Raw genomic sequence first — 14739 nt, 5'->3', positions numbered from 1 at the left:
CTAGTTTAACATCAGCCTTCTACATCTAGCTACATATTGAACTTCCATCCTCTCAGGCCAGGGGCACAACAATGTAGGAATTAATGGATGGATTAGAATAAGTTTTAATCATTGGCTAGTACGGAGAATTAAACAAAACCAGACTTTAAAAAAGTCCAAATCCCTATCTCCATCCATGGCTAATTTAGGAAAGGGACAATTTTAGCTACCTGAGGACAACAACACAAGGAGATGCAACAATTCAAGTTTTTCTGTCAATGACCTATGCTCTCAACGGGATTTGATAGGAGTGATGCCAAATCCACCTTTTTTTGGTGCGCCAGGACCATTCACAGTTGAGCTCGCTCAGATTAGATCAACGCAGATTGGTACATCTTTTTTATATTTTTTTTGTCAAGGGAAACCAAATGCTCGCTGACTTCCCTTGCTTTCAATGCTAAGGGCGGCAACAATGGCATACTCGTTTGGACCAGACAGCATCAGATAGATGACCAACACGTAGAGAGACAGAGGGCGCTGTTTCGCTCGCTCTGATGATTTCCCCTGTGCGATACATTCACCCTCTTGTGAATTGAAGGACAATTATGAAAGGGCTTCCCTTGGCACACATGAATACACACCACTGGTAATGAGGGGAATTTCCAATGTACTTATAAAAAAGCTTCTCGCAAATGATATACAATTTAAACAAAACTTTGCAGCAAGGCATTTCAAAACCAAAATCATATTACCTAAAATGTATTAGATTCACTTTGAAACAGTGGTACTTCATGAACTGGATCATCATTCAATCCAATTTGATCATGTGAGGATATCATATGATCTAAAAACAGAAGGTCCTCTTATAAGGTCACTATCACAAGAGACTCACCATCAGGCAATTGATAAACAATTAGACACACAATCAAGGGCTATCACAGTAACTTTTTTACAAACCAAAGTGTGATTTCATTCAGTTTTGACAAATACAATACTGTACTTGTGGTGATGTGTGGCTTACACACATGTTAGATGTTATTTCCATTTGAACCTTTCTCTGTTCGAGGTTTAGCCCCGAACCCAACTATATCAGTTTGATTGTTTAGTTTTGTTGCCAATTAACACTTCTCTAGTAGCCTTCATCTACCATAATGTTTTGGGATTTGTTTTCTATAATTAATGTGCTGGTATTTTTTTGTCTCAAAGACACAAGCCTGGTTCCATCTGTACTCATGTGACAAATTAATAAAACAGTATACTGCCTTTATGTGCAATTTCTGTGAAACTGAATTATTACGAGGATTTGAGGTTTTATAAATCAATAGCATATCATGTGTCACAACTGTCTGAAGTGCTGACAACTACCCCCTGAGGTTATACTGGTTCAGGGGCTGTCATTTTAATTTTAATTTAACCTTTATTTAACTAGGCAAGTCAGTTAAGAACAAATTCTTATTTTACAATGACGGCCTACCTACGAATTATGTGATCATAAAATAGCCTGTAGCCAACAAAAGGTTGCACAGACCAGTCAAGGATTGTGAAGCTAAATACATATCTTACCTGGATCAAAAGTGGGTCCACTCCATTGGAAAGCAACAAAAGCTGCACCTATAACACCAGCTATTAAGAGTTTAGTAAAAGCCTTCATCTTGCGACTGCTATAACCAACTCAATGGTTTCATGCAACTACTATTTGTTGTGAGCCAAACAACTTAACAATATATATTTTTAAATCCCCTCGTTAGATATTTAGATTTATACTCTCAGGCTTCTCTGCACTTCAGAAACTTCACGGGGAAAGCAATAACAATTCATAGACACATTTTCGTTGGTGAAAAAACGTCCTTTATAAGAGGCTTATCTCATTCAACTTGAAGCAGGCGGAGTCTTTTGTACTTGAGACAGCCTACCATTGTGCCCCAAATCCAAGTATCATAAAACCGATCCTCATACTGTATCCTTTTTTTTAGGGCGAGGTATCATTATTGGATTTGGATTCATGCAGCCAGCTAAATGATAAGATAAATCAAGTTGGTTTCACCAACGACACAATCTGTCATTTCCATCATAAAGTGCAATAAAATTATAACATTATGATTATTATTGTTATTATTATTTACTATCAATCAATAAAATGTAAAGCCCTTTTTACATCAGCAGATGTCACAAAGTCCTATACAGAAACCCAGCCTAAAAACCCAAACAGCAAGCTATGCAGATGGGCCTATTGTTATCACTTTCATTATCACTGTCATAAATATGTTTCTGATTTTATTGTGCCTGGATTATTTTTATGCATGCACTATGCATTTGTTTTCTTGTGTTCTGAAATGGACAAAACAAAACAAACAAAAAATTCCTCATCCCCCTTCCCTCCCCTCCCCTCCTCATGATCAGCAGCAGCCGGTCCGCAGCAGCATCAAATAGCACGAACCTATTCAATCCATTATTCGTTTATTGTATCCATTCAAAATCCAGAAAAAATATTTTATTTGTAGGGTAAATATAAATCGCTTGGAAAATGACGGTCTCTAAATATATTTATTTTGATGTCTTTCATATCTTTACGAATCAGCTACTCTCGGAATGTAAAAAAAACAAAAAAAACTTTATTGACACACATCTGTGTCACAGCGTTTGCCCTTCAATGTAGCCGGTTGCTATTCGTGGTCGAGCTCATTCATTTCATGCTTGCTGTTACAACTAAATAAACGTTAATTTAAAAAAATACCTTGATTTACCCGTGACACTATGGCTGGCAAGATTTTACCTGTTCTAAAGTAAGTTTTCCATTTCATACTCACGAGAAACATTAGTATAGCTAACGTTAGATAGCAAGTAATCTGGCAAATTTGAAGCTGGTTGAAATTTAGCTAGCTACAGTAGTAGCTAGTTAGAGATTTACCTTGAACTTGGCTAGCTAGTTATAGTCACACTGTTGTCGTGAACTAGCTAGCGAAACAACACACAACCTACTAACGGCGACTAACCCCATTCCGTACAAATTTGCGCAAACGAGGCTGCAATGAAAACTAATGGGACTGTGTTGACATCAAAATCTGGGGTGTGAACTCCGTTTCTTGTCAATCGTTGATTGACATGGTAATGGTTCAATAGTATTGGAGAATAGTTGAAAAACTGACCCCTACGACGCTGTACGTTAAATTGTGACGTGTCATAACGTAACGTACAGCACGCGCAAAGCATCTAATTCTCTGTCTGTACAGCCTCTCTCCACCAGGTGTAGCGCTTCTCTCACCGTTTAAAAATAAGAAAGGGACAGGGTAAGGGGGATAACGTTACCTAGTCAGTTTTTGCGTCATCACTGCATGACTATCAAAAGCTGCTGTTTACTTCTGAAGATAACTTTAGCGCTGCCCTAATAACCGATTCAAATTCGACACAAACCTTCAATAGGTATGGAATGACACATTATATGAACTCTTTATAGTGTTTTATTTACATTTTAGAGATGATAAATTGGACAGATCAGGTGAAAAAAGCTGTTTCCACACACGACATATCTCTCCCTTTCACTATCATGCAATAGGTTTTGCTTCCCCACCCGCCATTTTTAAAAAGACCAGACGGAGCGCATTGCCTTGCATTGCCTTCTTGAATCATGCAGAGATGGGCCTCATAAAGGCCTCCTCATTGATTTTTGTTGGAAAGGGGAGAAATTGTGCTTTACAATGGTATTGATATTACAGTTGATCTGGAAGTATTACTTTTTGGGGAGCTAAAATAAGGTCAATTGTACAGACCAGCATGATCTACAAAAGTGAGTTAGTTACCATTAGGTAGGGATAGGGGATCGATAATAAACAGTAACAGCAGCATATGTGATGAGTCAAAAGAGATTAGTACAAAAAGGGTCAATGCAGATATTTCTGATAACTACTTGAAAATGTCAGTGAAGACACATGCCAACTGGTCAGCGCATGCTCTGAGTATGCATCTTGGTAATCCGTCTGGCCATTAACCTGTTTAAAGGTCTTGCTCACATCTGCTATGGCTAGCGTGATCACACAGTCGTCTGGAACAGCTAGTGCTCTCATGCATAGTTGAGTGTTGCTAGCCTCGAAGTGTGCATAGAATGTATTTAGCTGGACAGCTCGTGGCTGGGTTTCCCTTTGTAATCTGTGATAGTTTGCAAGACCTGTCACATCTGACGAGCATCAGAGCCAGTTTAGTAGGATTCTATCTTGGTCCTGTAGTGACACTTTACTTGTTTGTCAGAGGGCGTAGCGAGATTTCTTAAAAGCGACTGGATTAGTGTCCCGCTCATTGAAAGCGGCAGTTCAAGCCTTTAGCTTAGTACGAATGTTGCCTGTAATCCATGGCTTCTGGTTGGGATATGTTCCAACAGTGACCGTACGTACAATGTTGTTGATGTACTTATTAATGAAGCCGGTTACTGATGTGGTAAACTCCTCAATGCCAACGGATAAATACTGGAACATATTCCAGTCTGTGCTAGCGAAACAATCCTGTAGTTTAGCGTCCACTTCCGTATTGAGCGCGTCACTGGTACTTCCTTTTTGAGTATTTGCTTGTAAGCAGTAATAAAGAGGATAAAGTTATGGTCAGATTTGCCAAATGGAGGGCGAGGGAGAGCTTTGTATGCCTTCTCCCTACAATTCTCAGCCATTAGCTTCGCCTATGCCTCGTGAACTACAAACACTGTAGTTCTGTGTTTTGCGTTTAGTTCTGCGACACTGTGTTTTACCGTTTAGAAACATCAATCATCGCTTGCGATAAGGCTTTCGAAAAAACAACATGTGACCCTTATCTTTCATCAGCGAGAATCCTTCAAATACAAAAATTAGTTTTGCACTGATCCATAAAGCTATACATAGGGGGGAATGATGCGCTTGCTTCAATGGGGCAGAAGTCCGTGTGTTGTGATACTGGATGGCCAGATAGCTAGGAACAATTACAAGAAACTGCCATGTGGGGAATCGTAAGTGACTGGTTTTGAGCTAGTTTCGTCTTGTTTTTGATACCATGTCTTGTTTTGAGGTGTTGACTGATTTTATGTCGATGCAAAAATTTGCTAACTAGCTAACCAACAACTGTAACAATGTATTTGAGACAAGTGCTCATTGTGCAAATGTATTTGTTTTCAATAAACATATAGTTTACATGTTGTCAACAATCTAAGCCAACCCCATCTGTTTTGCCCCATAGTTGTGTACACATCGCTTTTGTTGCTAAACAACCAACCCATCCATCTGACGAAACTACACTTCCAGAGTTACGCATACACACAGATGTTCGGAGCATGCTAGACAGCTAATTAGCACAGGTGGTCGCCTCTTGTCTTCGGTCTGTTTTCCATAAACAAGCCCTAACATGGAGATACAGTGCATTCGGAAAATATTCAGACCCCTTTCCATTTTCCATATTGTGTTACGTTACAGCCTTATTTTAAAATTGATGAAATTATTTTCCCCCCTCATCAATCTACACAAAATACCGCATAATGACAAAACAGGAATTTTAGAAATGTTTGTACATTTATTTTAAAAAAATACAAAAATGATCCCTATTCAGATCCTTTGCTATGCGACTCGAAATTGAGCTCCGGTGCATCTTGTCTCCATTGATCATCCTTGAGATGGTTCTACATCTTGATTGGGGTCCACCTGTGGTAAATTCAATTGATTGGACATGATTTGGAAAGGCACACACCTGTCTATATAAGGTACCACAGTTGACATTGCATGTCAGGAACCACCAAGACTCTTCCTAGAGCTGGCTGCCCAGCCAAAATGAGCAATGGGGGGAGAAGGGCCTTGGTCAGGGAGGTGACCAAGAACCCGATGGTCACTGACAGAGCTCCTCTGTGGAGATTAGAGAACCTTCCAGAAGGACAACCATCTCTGCAGCACTCCACCAATCAGGCTTTATGGCAGAGTGGCCCGACGGAAGCCACTCCTCAGTAAAAGGCACATGACAGCCCGCTTGGAGATTGCCAAAAGACACCTAAAGGACTCTCAGACCATGTGAAACAAGATTCTCTGGTCAGATGAAACCTAGATTGAACTCTTTGGCCTGAATGCCAAGCGTCACGTCTGGAGGAACCCTACCACCATCCCTATGGTAAAGCATGGTGGTGGCAGCATCATGCTGTGGGGATGTTTTTCAGCGGCAGAAACTGGGAGACTAGTCAGGATCGAGGTAAGGATGAACGGAGCAAAGTACAGAGATCCTTGATGAAAACCTGCTCCAGAGCACTCAGGACCTCAGACCGGGGTGAAGGTTCACCTTCCAACAGGACAACAACCCTAAGCACACAGCCAAGACAACACAGGAGTGGCTTCGGGACAGGTCTCTGAATGTCCTTGAGTGGCCCAGCCAGAGCCCGGACTTGAATCCGTTCGAACATCTCTGGAGAGACCTGAAAATAGCTGTGCAGCGACGCTCCCCATCCAAACTGACAGAGCTTGAGAGGATCTGCAGAGAAGAATGGGAGAAACTCCCCAAATACAGGTGTGCCAAGCTTGTAGCGTCATACCCAATAAGACTTGAGGCTGTAATCGCTGACAAATGTGCTTCAACAAAGTACTGAGGTAAGGGTCTGAATACTTATGTTTCTAAAAACCTGTTTTTGCATTGTCATTATGGGGTATTGTGTGTAGATTTGATAAGGAAAAAAATGTATGTAATCCATTTTAGAATAAGGCTGTAATGTAGCAAAATGCGGAAAAAGTCAAGGGGTCTGAATACTTTCCGAATGCACTGTATGGCCGTGTGGGAACACGAACCCTAATCCTATCAAGGTGAACACGTCATCAGGTCTAATGGGTCGTCTGTTCATGCCATCAAATCACATGCGCCGAATACAGCAGGTGTAGACCTTACCGTGAAATGCTTACTTGCAAGCCTTTAACCAACAATGCAGTTCAAGAAATGGAGTTCAGAAAATATTTACAAACTTAACTAAAGCTAAGAAAAAATAGTAATCAAAAAGGGAAGGCAAAGCGTGGCTACTTTGAAGAATATAAAATATATTTAGATTTGTTTAACACTTTTTTTTGTTCACTGCATGATTCCATATGTGTTGATGTCTTCACTATTATTCTACAATGTAGAAAATAGTAAAAATAAAGAAATCCCCTTAAATGAGTAGGTCTGTCCAAACTTTTGGCTGGTACTGTACACTGGACAAAAATATAAACGCAATATGTAAAGTGTTGTTCCCATGTTTCATGAACTGAAATAAAAGATCCCAGAAATTCTCTCAAATTTTGTGCACAAATTTGTTTACATCCCTCTTAGTGAGCAATTTAACCTTTTGTCAAGATAGTCCATCCACCTGACATGGGTGGCATATCAAGAAGCTGATTAAACTGCATGATCATTATACAGGTGCACCTTGTGCTGGGGACAATAAAGGCCACTGTAAAATGTGCATCTGCTTGGTCTGTTTCATAAGCATTCACAGAAGTCTTGCGATGTTGCGCCTCTGGGTTTAGATGTAATGTTACCTAACAACACTAACTGCAGCTTGTTTGCTAGCTAGCTTGATAAGCTACACCTGATTGACCGCCAGATAAACCTAACGTTAATGCATCATGATAACTTATTCTCCATGATGTTGCTATGAATTGACTATGTGCATATGGGTAGTCAGGTGTAGCTTAACACTGTATTTCTGTCATCTAAAACGAGGCACTTCTTACCATCCACAAAGTTGTTTCATCCCAGTGTTCCTATCTTTTTCTCTTACAGGTTGGCGACTAAGGTGACCATTGCAGGAGGTGCTTTGTATGTTGCCTATGATTCTGGACTATTAGGGGGAAGTGAGCAGGGCTCCGAGGTCCTAGGAAAAGCTAAAGCTGCCATTCCCCCTGCAGTGGATGAGTGGGGGAAGTACTTTGGCTTTGAGGTAAATATGCCATTATTGTACTGATTTAGCTGGTTCTGACCGACATAACAATTGTGCTATGGCGTATGAGGTAAGTGAGAATATGTGAGGGAACTAAAATGTACACTGTTTCTTTTAGCTTCCAGCTTTCCCTAAAATCGGATTCGTCCCTGTTGAAGCGTGGAACTCGGGTAAGAAATGGTTGACCGCTAATTCATAAAGGACTTCCAAGTCTAAAATGGAGCTATTTTAAAGAGCTTTTGTCTTATTGCGTTCCAGGGGTGCAGTCCTCCATATCTGCTCTCTCATCGGGCCCTACAGCAGTGGGTGACTACACCAACCAAGGCTTGCAGTACCTGAAAGACCTCGCCAAATGAGTGACATCATGCAACTAGCAGACATTTAAGAACCAAATTTCTGTTTTGGAATCACAACCAAATCCTCTGGAGTAATGCGACTGGTGCAAATGCATACAGCCCTCCTGTAAAAGTCACTTGCTTGCTTTGAATGCATAGCACATCAACTACAAAAAAATGCAGTGGTACAGTAACATTTTTGGAATTAGGTTTAGGCCAATTTATAATTTTTTTGTTTAGTCTAGTTGCTGATAATGCCAGGACTCAATATTTGCATTTTGTTGTGTTGACAGCAATTTGTCAACACGAGCAGATAACAATCTTCTTTACCCTACTTTTTGAGTCAAATTATGACAGAACTTTGGTACCACAGAAAGACCTGCACCCAAGAGAGAAATCTAAGTATATCCTGATGGACATGTTTAGTGCTATCATGTCTTGTGTGTGTATACATTGTTCATTTTGCGATTTTTATTTAAGACTGATTATATATTGTTCTGGCTTTGACCCAATTCCCAACCTATCCCATCATGATCCAACACTTATTTTATACAGAAAGAATGTATTGTGTGTGTGTATAGATATTTAACCATTTTCTGAGTGTATAATAAACCTAAACATGTCAGTTGTGAGACATTTGGTGTGATACGTTGTCTGTTGAACTGAATATGTTTAGTTTAGGGTTCTCCAAACCTGTTCCTGGAACGCTACCCCAGTTGTAACTAACCTGATGCAGCTGATCAACCAGCTAATTATTAGAATCAGGTGCTCTATATTAGAGTTGGCTTTAAAACCTACAGGACAGTAGCTCTCCAAGAACAAGGTTGGGGAACCCTGTTTTAGGTATACTGTATGACAGCGTTTCCAAACTCCGGTCCTCGAGTACCCCCCAACAGCACACATTTTTGTTGTAGCCCCGGATGAAAACACCTGATTCAAATTGTCACGGGCTTGGTGATTAGTTGACAAGTAGAATCAGGTGTGCTTGTCTGGTGCCACAACCAAAAGATGTACTTTTGGGGGTACTTGGGTGTAAGGTTATGTCTGTATTACATGCTACAATTTGTACATGAAGTCCTAGAACTTAAAGGGTGTGTTGGTAAAAGTTCAGTCAAATTTAAATGAAAGAGGCCTCCCGGGTGGCGCAGCGGGTTCGCGCCCAGGCTCTGTCGCAGCCGGCCGCGACCGGGAGGTCCGTGGGGCGACGCACAATTGGCCTAGCGTTGTCCGGGCTAGGGAGGGTTTGGCCGGTAGGGATATCCTTGTCTCATCGCGCTCCAGCGACTCCTGTGGCGGGCCGGGCGCAGTGCGCGCTAACCAAGGGGGCCAGGTGCACGGTGTTTCCTCCGACACATTGGTGCGGCTGGCTTCCGGGTTGGAGGCGCGCTGTGTTAAGAAGCAGTGCGGCTTGGTTGGGTTGTGCTTCGGAGGACGCATGGCTTTCGACCTCCGTCTCTCCCGAGCCCGTACAGGAGTTGTAGCAATGAGACAAGACAGTAATTACTAGCGATTGGATACCAAGAAAATTGGGGAGAAAACGGGGCAAAATTAAATAAAAAAATAATAATAATAATTAAATGAAAGAACTGTAAATCATACAGTACCTCCTATATTGAATAGGTGAAAAATGGCAGAGGAAAGGGATGTGCAAAAAAAACTAACTTTATTACTCATGATGAAAATAATTACACAAATGGGTTGGTAATTGCTACAATTCCAGACCTGGGAGGAATGAAAGATGGAGGATAACAGAAGAGTGCACAATCTTTTGGAGTTTCATTTTACTGTACATAGAAACACCACAGCACAACTGGTGGTGATACAAGTAGCAAAGAAGCACTGACAATGTTTTTTTACAGTCACATTTTCTACAAACATTTTAGTAAAATCGGGCTGCAAAGACTCCCACAAGATTTTTTACCTCTGCAACTGTCAAAATAACCAATATGCTTGAATGCACTCAAGGCTGCATTCAAGTGATGCATGCAAATCTGACAATCGGTAGAATGAACCTTATGTACACCATGGACCAATGCACTGTGTAAATGAATGCACTGTATGCCCTGGAGTGAGATTAAGGACAGGAGACTAAATTTAAATACTTCTAACCAAAACATTGGTGTTTTGGACTTCCTTGGATTACATTATGTACTGTAGCTCCCAAGTCTTTAAAATAAGATTAAAAAGGGAAGCAAGCCAGGTGCAGGCTTTTTGAATGCAGTCTTTGCTGCATTTCTCTAGGTGAGATTTCTAGATGGACTTTAAAGCTGGTATTTCAATGGGATATTTACAATATAACAGGAGTAATCACAACAGCATACATTTACAATACACTACACAAAAGTTAGATTAAATACTGTATGCGTGTTATAACTTTCCTTTTCTACATGCGTTTTTACCATTATGATATACCGATGCTGCAATATGCCACTTGTTCTTGCACAAAAAAAGTATCTTGACAGAAAAAGACAATGTGCCAAATCTTTAGCATATTTATGTGAGTAATTTAAAGTGCACCCTACAATATCAACATTTGAATGAGACTAATCAACGGTCATGGATGTTCGATTGGAGGAAATAGTCTTATACTGCATTAACTGCCAAACATTGCACATATCCTCTTATACAAACAGACAATAGCAAAAACCTGGTACGCAGCATTTGACACTGTTTCATTAAAGCCTTTTTTACTTTGACTAATACTGACCAAATAGTGGCCTTAACAGTAAATGGAATAAAATTGTGAGCGGTTAGCAAATATATACAGTATGGCGACATGATCAGCCTGAAGGCACTTTATGTTTGTTTTCTATTCAAGATCAGAATGTAGAAGCACTGTCTCTATTCCACTCGAGCTAATCATAGTCTGATGATGTTGGGATTCTGAACCTGGTCAGGTATTGTTAAGGCCTTTTCCCAATCTCTACAAATTAATCAGGTTTGTCTGGTCAGGAAAAACTTGCCCGAACTTTATGAAGACCTGTATTCCTTGTTTCTAACAAGTCTTGATTCAGCATTATGAATAATTTTTGGATGTTCAAACTAGTGATTGAACCATCAGTAGGCCAGTGCAACCCAGTACTATGAATCCAATGATAGCACTGTGGGTTCATCAAGGAATGATTGTCTATGAACTGACTGACACATAAATTAAACATAGTTGCCTATTAATAAAGACAGTATTTAAAAACAAAAAACAAAAATTATACTTTCAGGGGCATCACAGCTTATTGCATTTCTCCTTCAAAGGCTTCACTGAACACTACAGCTCAAACTAGTCTCTACAAGTATTCACCTATACATCATGCTTGCTGTTTGGTCATTCAAGGACCACATATGAATGGCTATCGGGGCCAGATTTTACTATTTGTTTTATAATATATAATTCAGTTCAGCTTTGAATAAAGATAATTGAGCATCAGCATGTGGGAGACAATTCAAACGCGGTCGTTATTGCACTTTACAGTAAGTCTGTCATTGTAGGGCAAGGTGCACTCCTGGACTGTCCGAGATGTGAATCTAATGTGCAACACAACAACCAAATGGGGTAACTGAAGAAGTGAGGAGGTTTAAATAGGTCCTTCCAAGTGTACACGTTCCCACTCTCCTCCTAGTGGCCTACAATAGCATTGCTACAGTTCTGCTGTGCATAACATAGAACTAGTTTTAAATGTGGATTAAAAGATTGCACTTCCTGAATAATAAAGCGTAACTGTTATACCGTCCAGGGACTTAAGAGACATGGAGAGAGAGTGAGGAGGATACGTGAAAAGTAAGCAATGGAGTGAGCAATCAAGTGTCTTTCTAGGTGGTCTTGACCAGGTCGTAGACATGGATGTGAAAGTCATCGTCGTATTTGATGTAGTATACGGAAGGCTTGGCAGGGACTTGATAGATCACCAGGCCTGTTCGCTTCACACCTTTGTCAGTAACATACTCCACCTGCTTCCCCACTAAGCTCTCAGTCTCCTCGCCGGGCTTTCGGTCGGCCGGAAGCAAGTGCTTATTTTCTAGAGAGAAAAACAATGAATAACATCAATGCTAGGGGTCTGTTCTTCAAATCTACTTTGGGGCATTATCAAAAGATGCTATCTTAACCAACATGCTTATATGTATTCAAATATAGAGATATTTGTCATTTCGACAAGTCACGTAGGACGAGTAAGAACAAACACAGGAAATATTGTCCGCAACACTCCAAAAGCCACCATCATCTTTTAATTAGTGTGTAAAGACCAAACAATTTCTACTCTATAATCACCCTCCTGTTTTCTTTAGGGAGAAGTATCTGAACACTCTGCTGCAGGTGGAGATGATGCTGATGCTGAGAAATGGTCGGTACCTGCTTCAGGTAAGATCCTGAGATCTCCATCGGCGTAGTCGTCCCACAGCTGGTACATGTAGAGCACGGGGTCCTTCTCATAGGTGATGTAATACCAGTTAGTCATGATGGGAGCCCTGGAGAGGACCATGCCTCGCCACTCGTTCTTCTCTCCATCCTCCTTCTCAAATAGGTGTTCCACCGCTTTGCCTACCAACTCCTCCGCCCCGTGAGGAACCTTGATCTTGTTGTTGACTGTGGAAGCAGATAAATGTCATCAAGGCAGAGACCAACATCACATAGCCACTGTGTCCCTACTGTCTGATCATGCAGTATCAGATATACAATAAAAACATGTTATAACTTGTGCAAACCAAATCACGTTTTTGCATTACTCTGAGAAGATGTGACGCCTGAACTAAAAAAGGAACCCATCACATCACTCACCAACTTTCTCTGTCAGGACCTGTAGATTAGACACCCTTTCGTCCTTGAATAGCTCGATGCCGTAGACACAGTCAAACCCATCGTACTTGACCATAAATAGTGAGGGGTTGACACTGAGACGGTCCAGGACGGTGCCTTTCCATTTGCTCTGGTTGCCCTTCTCCCTCCAGTTGTGCTGTATTCTTACTCCCAGGAGACTGTTGGGGTCAGGGGTCATCACTGTGGAATCACTCAGCTCCCCGCTACTCCTCTTTCTGGGGGATAGTTAAGCAAATCATATTTGTTTGTAAGTGTAGCCTACCTATGTGCAGCTTTCTCTGACCGTCTGGAAAGAGGAAAATCTCCAAGTGTTAATGTTATGATAACATAATTATAGAAAACTACATATTTACACATACCTGCCCCTTTTCTTGGACATCCCTCCGAAAATTCAAATACTGCTGAAGGAACAAACAGACAACGATGCTCAGAAATTCTGTGAGAGAAACAGCCATTTTCAGAAAAATAATACTAGTCTGGAAAGAGACTGAGCTGTAAAGTAGTGGTTGAGACAGACAAAGAGAGCAGCCAATAGCTTAGCATGTCTGAATAACTTCCTGGTCATTTCCTTGTATGCATTGCATCGATGGAGGTCACTGCAATCAATGCAGAATGCACTTATTTTTTAAAGGAACAAAACTGCCGCAGTTATATATCTTTACTCAAAATGTAAATCTATAGTAATTCATTATGTCACTATTTGAACTAACACAATCGTTATTCATGAACAACAAACTCATAGATTGCAAGTTGGCTATGAGAGATCAAGAAATGTGCTATTCAACTTCAAGAAAATACGTCAGCCTCCACTGTATCAGACAAACATGCAGAAATGATTGCAGCCTATTTGAATTCGTCGCAACGATTGTATCAAAAATGAATCGTCAATGTTTCAAGATCTAACATATCGCATACACTGCTGATGAGACATGGATAATACGCGCCACAGGCACTGTTTGATCGTAATATGTTATCAAAAATCATTGTCTTTATGCCAACTCTACAATACTGTTGTTCGGCACAAATGTAAATGTGGGTCCATGTCCCCGATAAATAAGCTATACACCGATGGCCTATATTCTCTATCAAAAATATAAAATTACCTGTACACGAATTTCATCCCAAAAATATTCAATTCTTCCTGCAGAGAAATGCACACTGCCGCCCATGCAAACCTCGCGAAACCTATGGAAAATGGGAGGATACTTCCATGGGAGAAAAAACTACAGCCCCCATAGAACCTTGAGGAGCGATGAAAGTAGAGAGGGAGGTGAACGTGAGAGCAATGAACAATGGGAATTGTTGTCATTGTGGTGGTGACCTCAGGTTTCGTTTTAGTGAACAGTCCACCGATATTGATCAAAGGTAAGACCCTGTTGGTTTAACATAAAATGTGTGGTTTAACAAATTGTAGGCTACTTGGGTGAAACCTCTGGGTGAAACAGTTGCACATCAATTATTAAGAGTGACAGATGACACCTGAAAGTTGTAGAAGTATGTTGCAGGTAGACCTATGCTGTAGGACGCTGTATAAATAAATAAATAAAAGAAAGGTTCAGGTCCTTGAATGCTTATACTGTGGTGTGTAGGTTACTGATCTCTGTGGTGTGTAGGGTACTGATCTCTGTGGTGTGTAGGGTACTGATCTCTGTGGTGTGTAGGTTACTGATCTCTGTGGTGTGTAGGGTACTGATCTCTGTGGTGTGTAGGTTACTGATCTC

At 40.7% G+C, this 14739-nt stretch overlaps 2 protein-coding genes across 4 annotated transcripts; one reads left to right on the top strand and one right to left on the bottom strand.

Annotated features, from left to right (window-relative positions):
- Positions 1 to 2604: 2604 nt before the first annotated feature.
- On the top strand, positions 2605 to 8845 carry LOC120054457 (MICOS complex subunit MIC13-like). The gene is made up of 4 exons (XM_039001872.1): positions 2605 to 2762; positions 7720 to 7876; positions 7995 to 8046; positions 8135 to 8845. Exons 1-4 carry the CDS (start codon positions 2734 to 2736, stop codon positions 8230 to 8232), a joined length of 336 nt encoding a protein of 111 aa, XP_038857800.1. The 5' UTR covers positions 2605 to 2733; the 3' UTR covers positions 8233 to 8845.
- A 1012-nt stretch (positions 8846 to 9857) lies between these two features.
- On the bottom strand, positions 9858 to 14203 carry LOC120054767 (spindlin-Z-like). 3 transcript variants are annotated; one of them, XM_039002351.1, is made up of 5 exons: positions 14122 to 14203; positions 13378 to 13419; positions 12980 to 13233; positions 12554 to 12787; positions 9858 to 12221 (listed from the first exon to the last, which is right to left on the bottom strand). In XM_039002351.1, the coding sequence occupies exons 2-5, from the start codon at positions 13395 to 13397 to the stop codon at positions 12016 to 12018; spliced, it is 714 nt and encodes a 237-aa protein (XP_038858279.1). In that variant the 5' UTR covers positions 13398 to 13419; positions 14122 to 14203; the 3' UTR covers positions 9858 to 12015. The 3 variants fall into 3 exon arrangements, with proteins under 3 accessions (XP_038858279.1, XP_038858280.1, XP_038858281.1); XM_039002352.1 differs by having other exon boundaries at positions 13378 to 13454; positions 14122 to 14199; XM_039002353.1 differs by having other exon boundaries at positions 13378 to 13416; positions 14122 to 14198.
- Positions 14204 to 14739: the final 536 nt, after the last annotated feature.

This window comes from Salvelinus namaycush, chromosome 10 (genome assembly GCF_016432855.1).
Source record: "Salvelinus namaycush isolate Seneca chromosome 10, SaNama_1.0, whole genome shotgun sequence".
NCBI classification, from domain to species: Eukaryota; Metazoa; Chordata; class Actinopteri; order Salmoniformes; family Salmonidae; genus Salvelinus; species Salvelinus namaycush.
Note: the sequence above shows the minus strand (reverse complement) of the source record. Positions and strands in the feature narration are given on the sequence as shown.

Excerpts from the sequence above, each read along its gene's own strand:
- LOC120054457 (XM_039001872.1), top strand. The coding sequence starts at position 2,734 with ATGGCTGGCAAGATTTTACCTGTTCTAAA. Across the intron at positions 7,877-7,994 it reads GGAAGTACTTTGGCTTTGAG|CTTCCAGCTTTCCCTAAAAT; the intron begins GTAAATATGCCA and ends TGTTTCTTTTAG. Across the intron at positions 8,047-8,134 it reads TGTTGAAGCGTGGAACTCGG|GGGTGCAGTCCTCCATATCT; the intron begins GTAAGAAATGGT and ends ATTGCGTTCCAG.
- LOC120054767 (XM_039002351.1), bottom strand. The coding sequence starts at position 13,397 with ATGTCCAAGAAAAGGGGCAG. Across the intron at positions 12,788-12,979 it reads GGTCCTGACAGAGAAAGTTG|TCAACAACAAGATCAAGGTT; the intron begins GTGAGTGATGTG and ends CTGCTTCCACAG. Across the intron at positions 12,222-12,553 it reads CAGGATCTTACCTGAAGCAG|AAAATAAGCACTTGCTTCCG; the intron begins GTACCGACCATT and ends TTTTCTCTCTAG.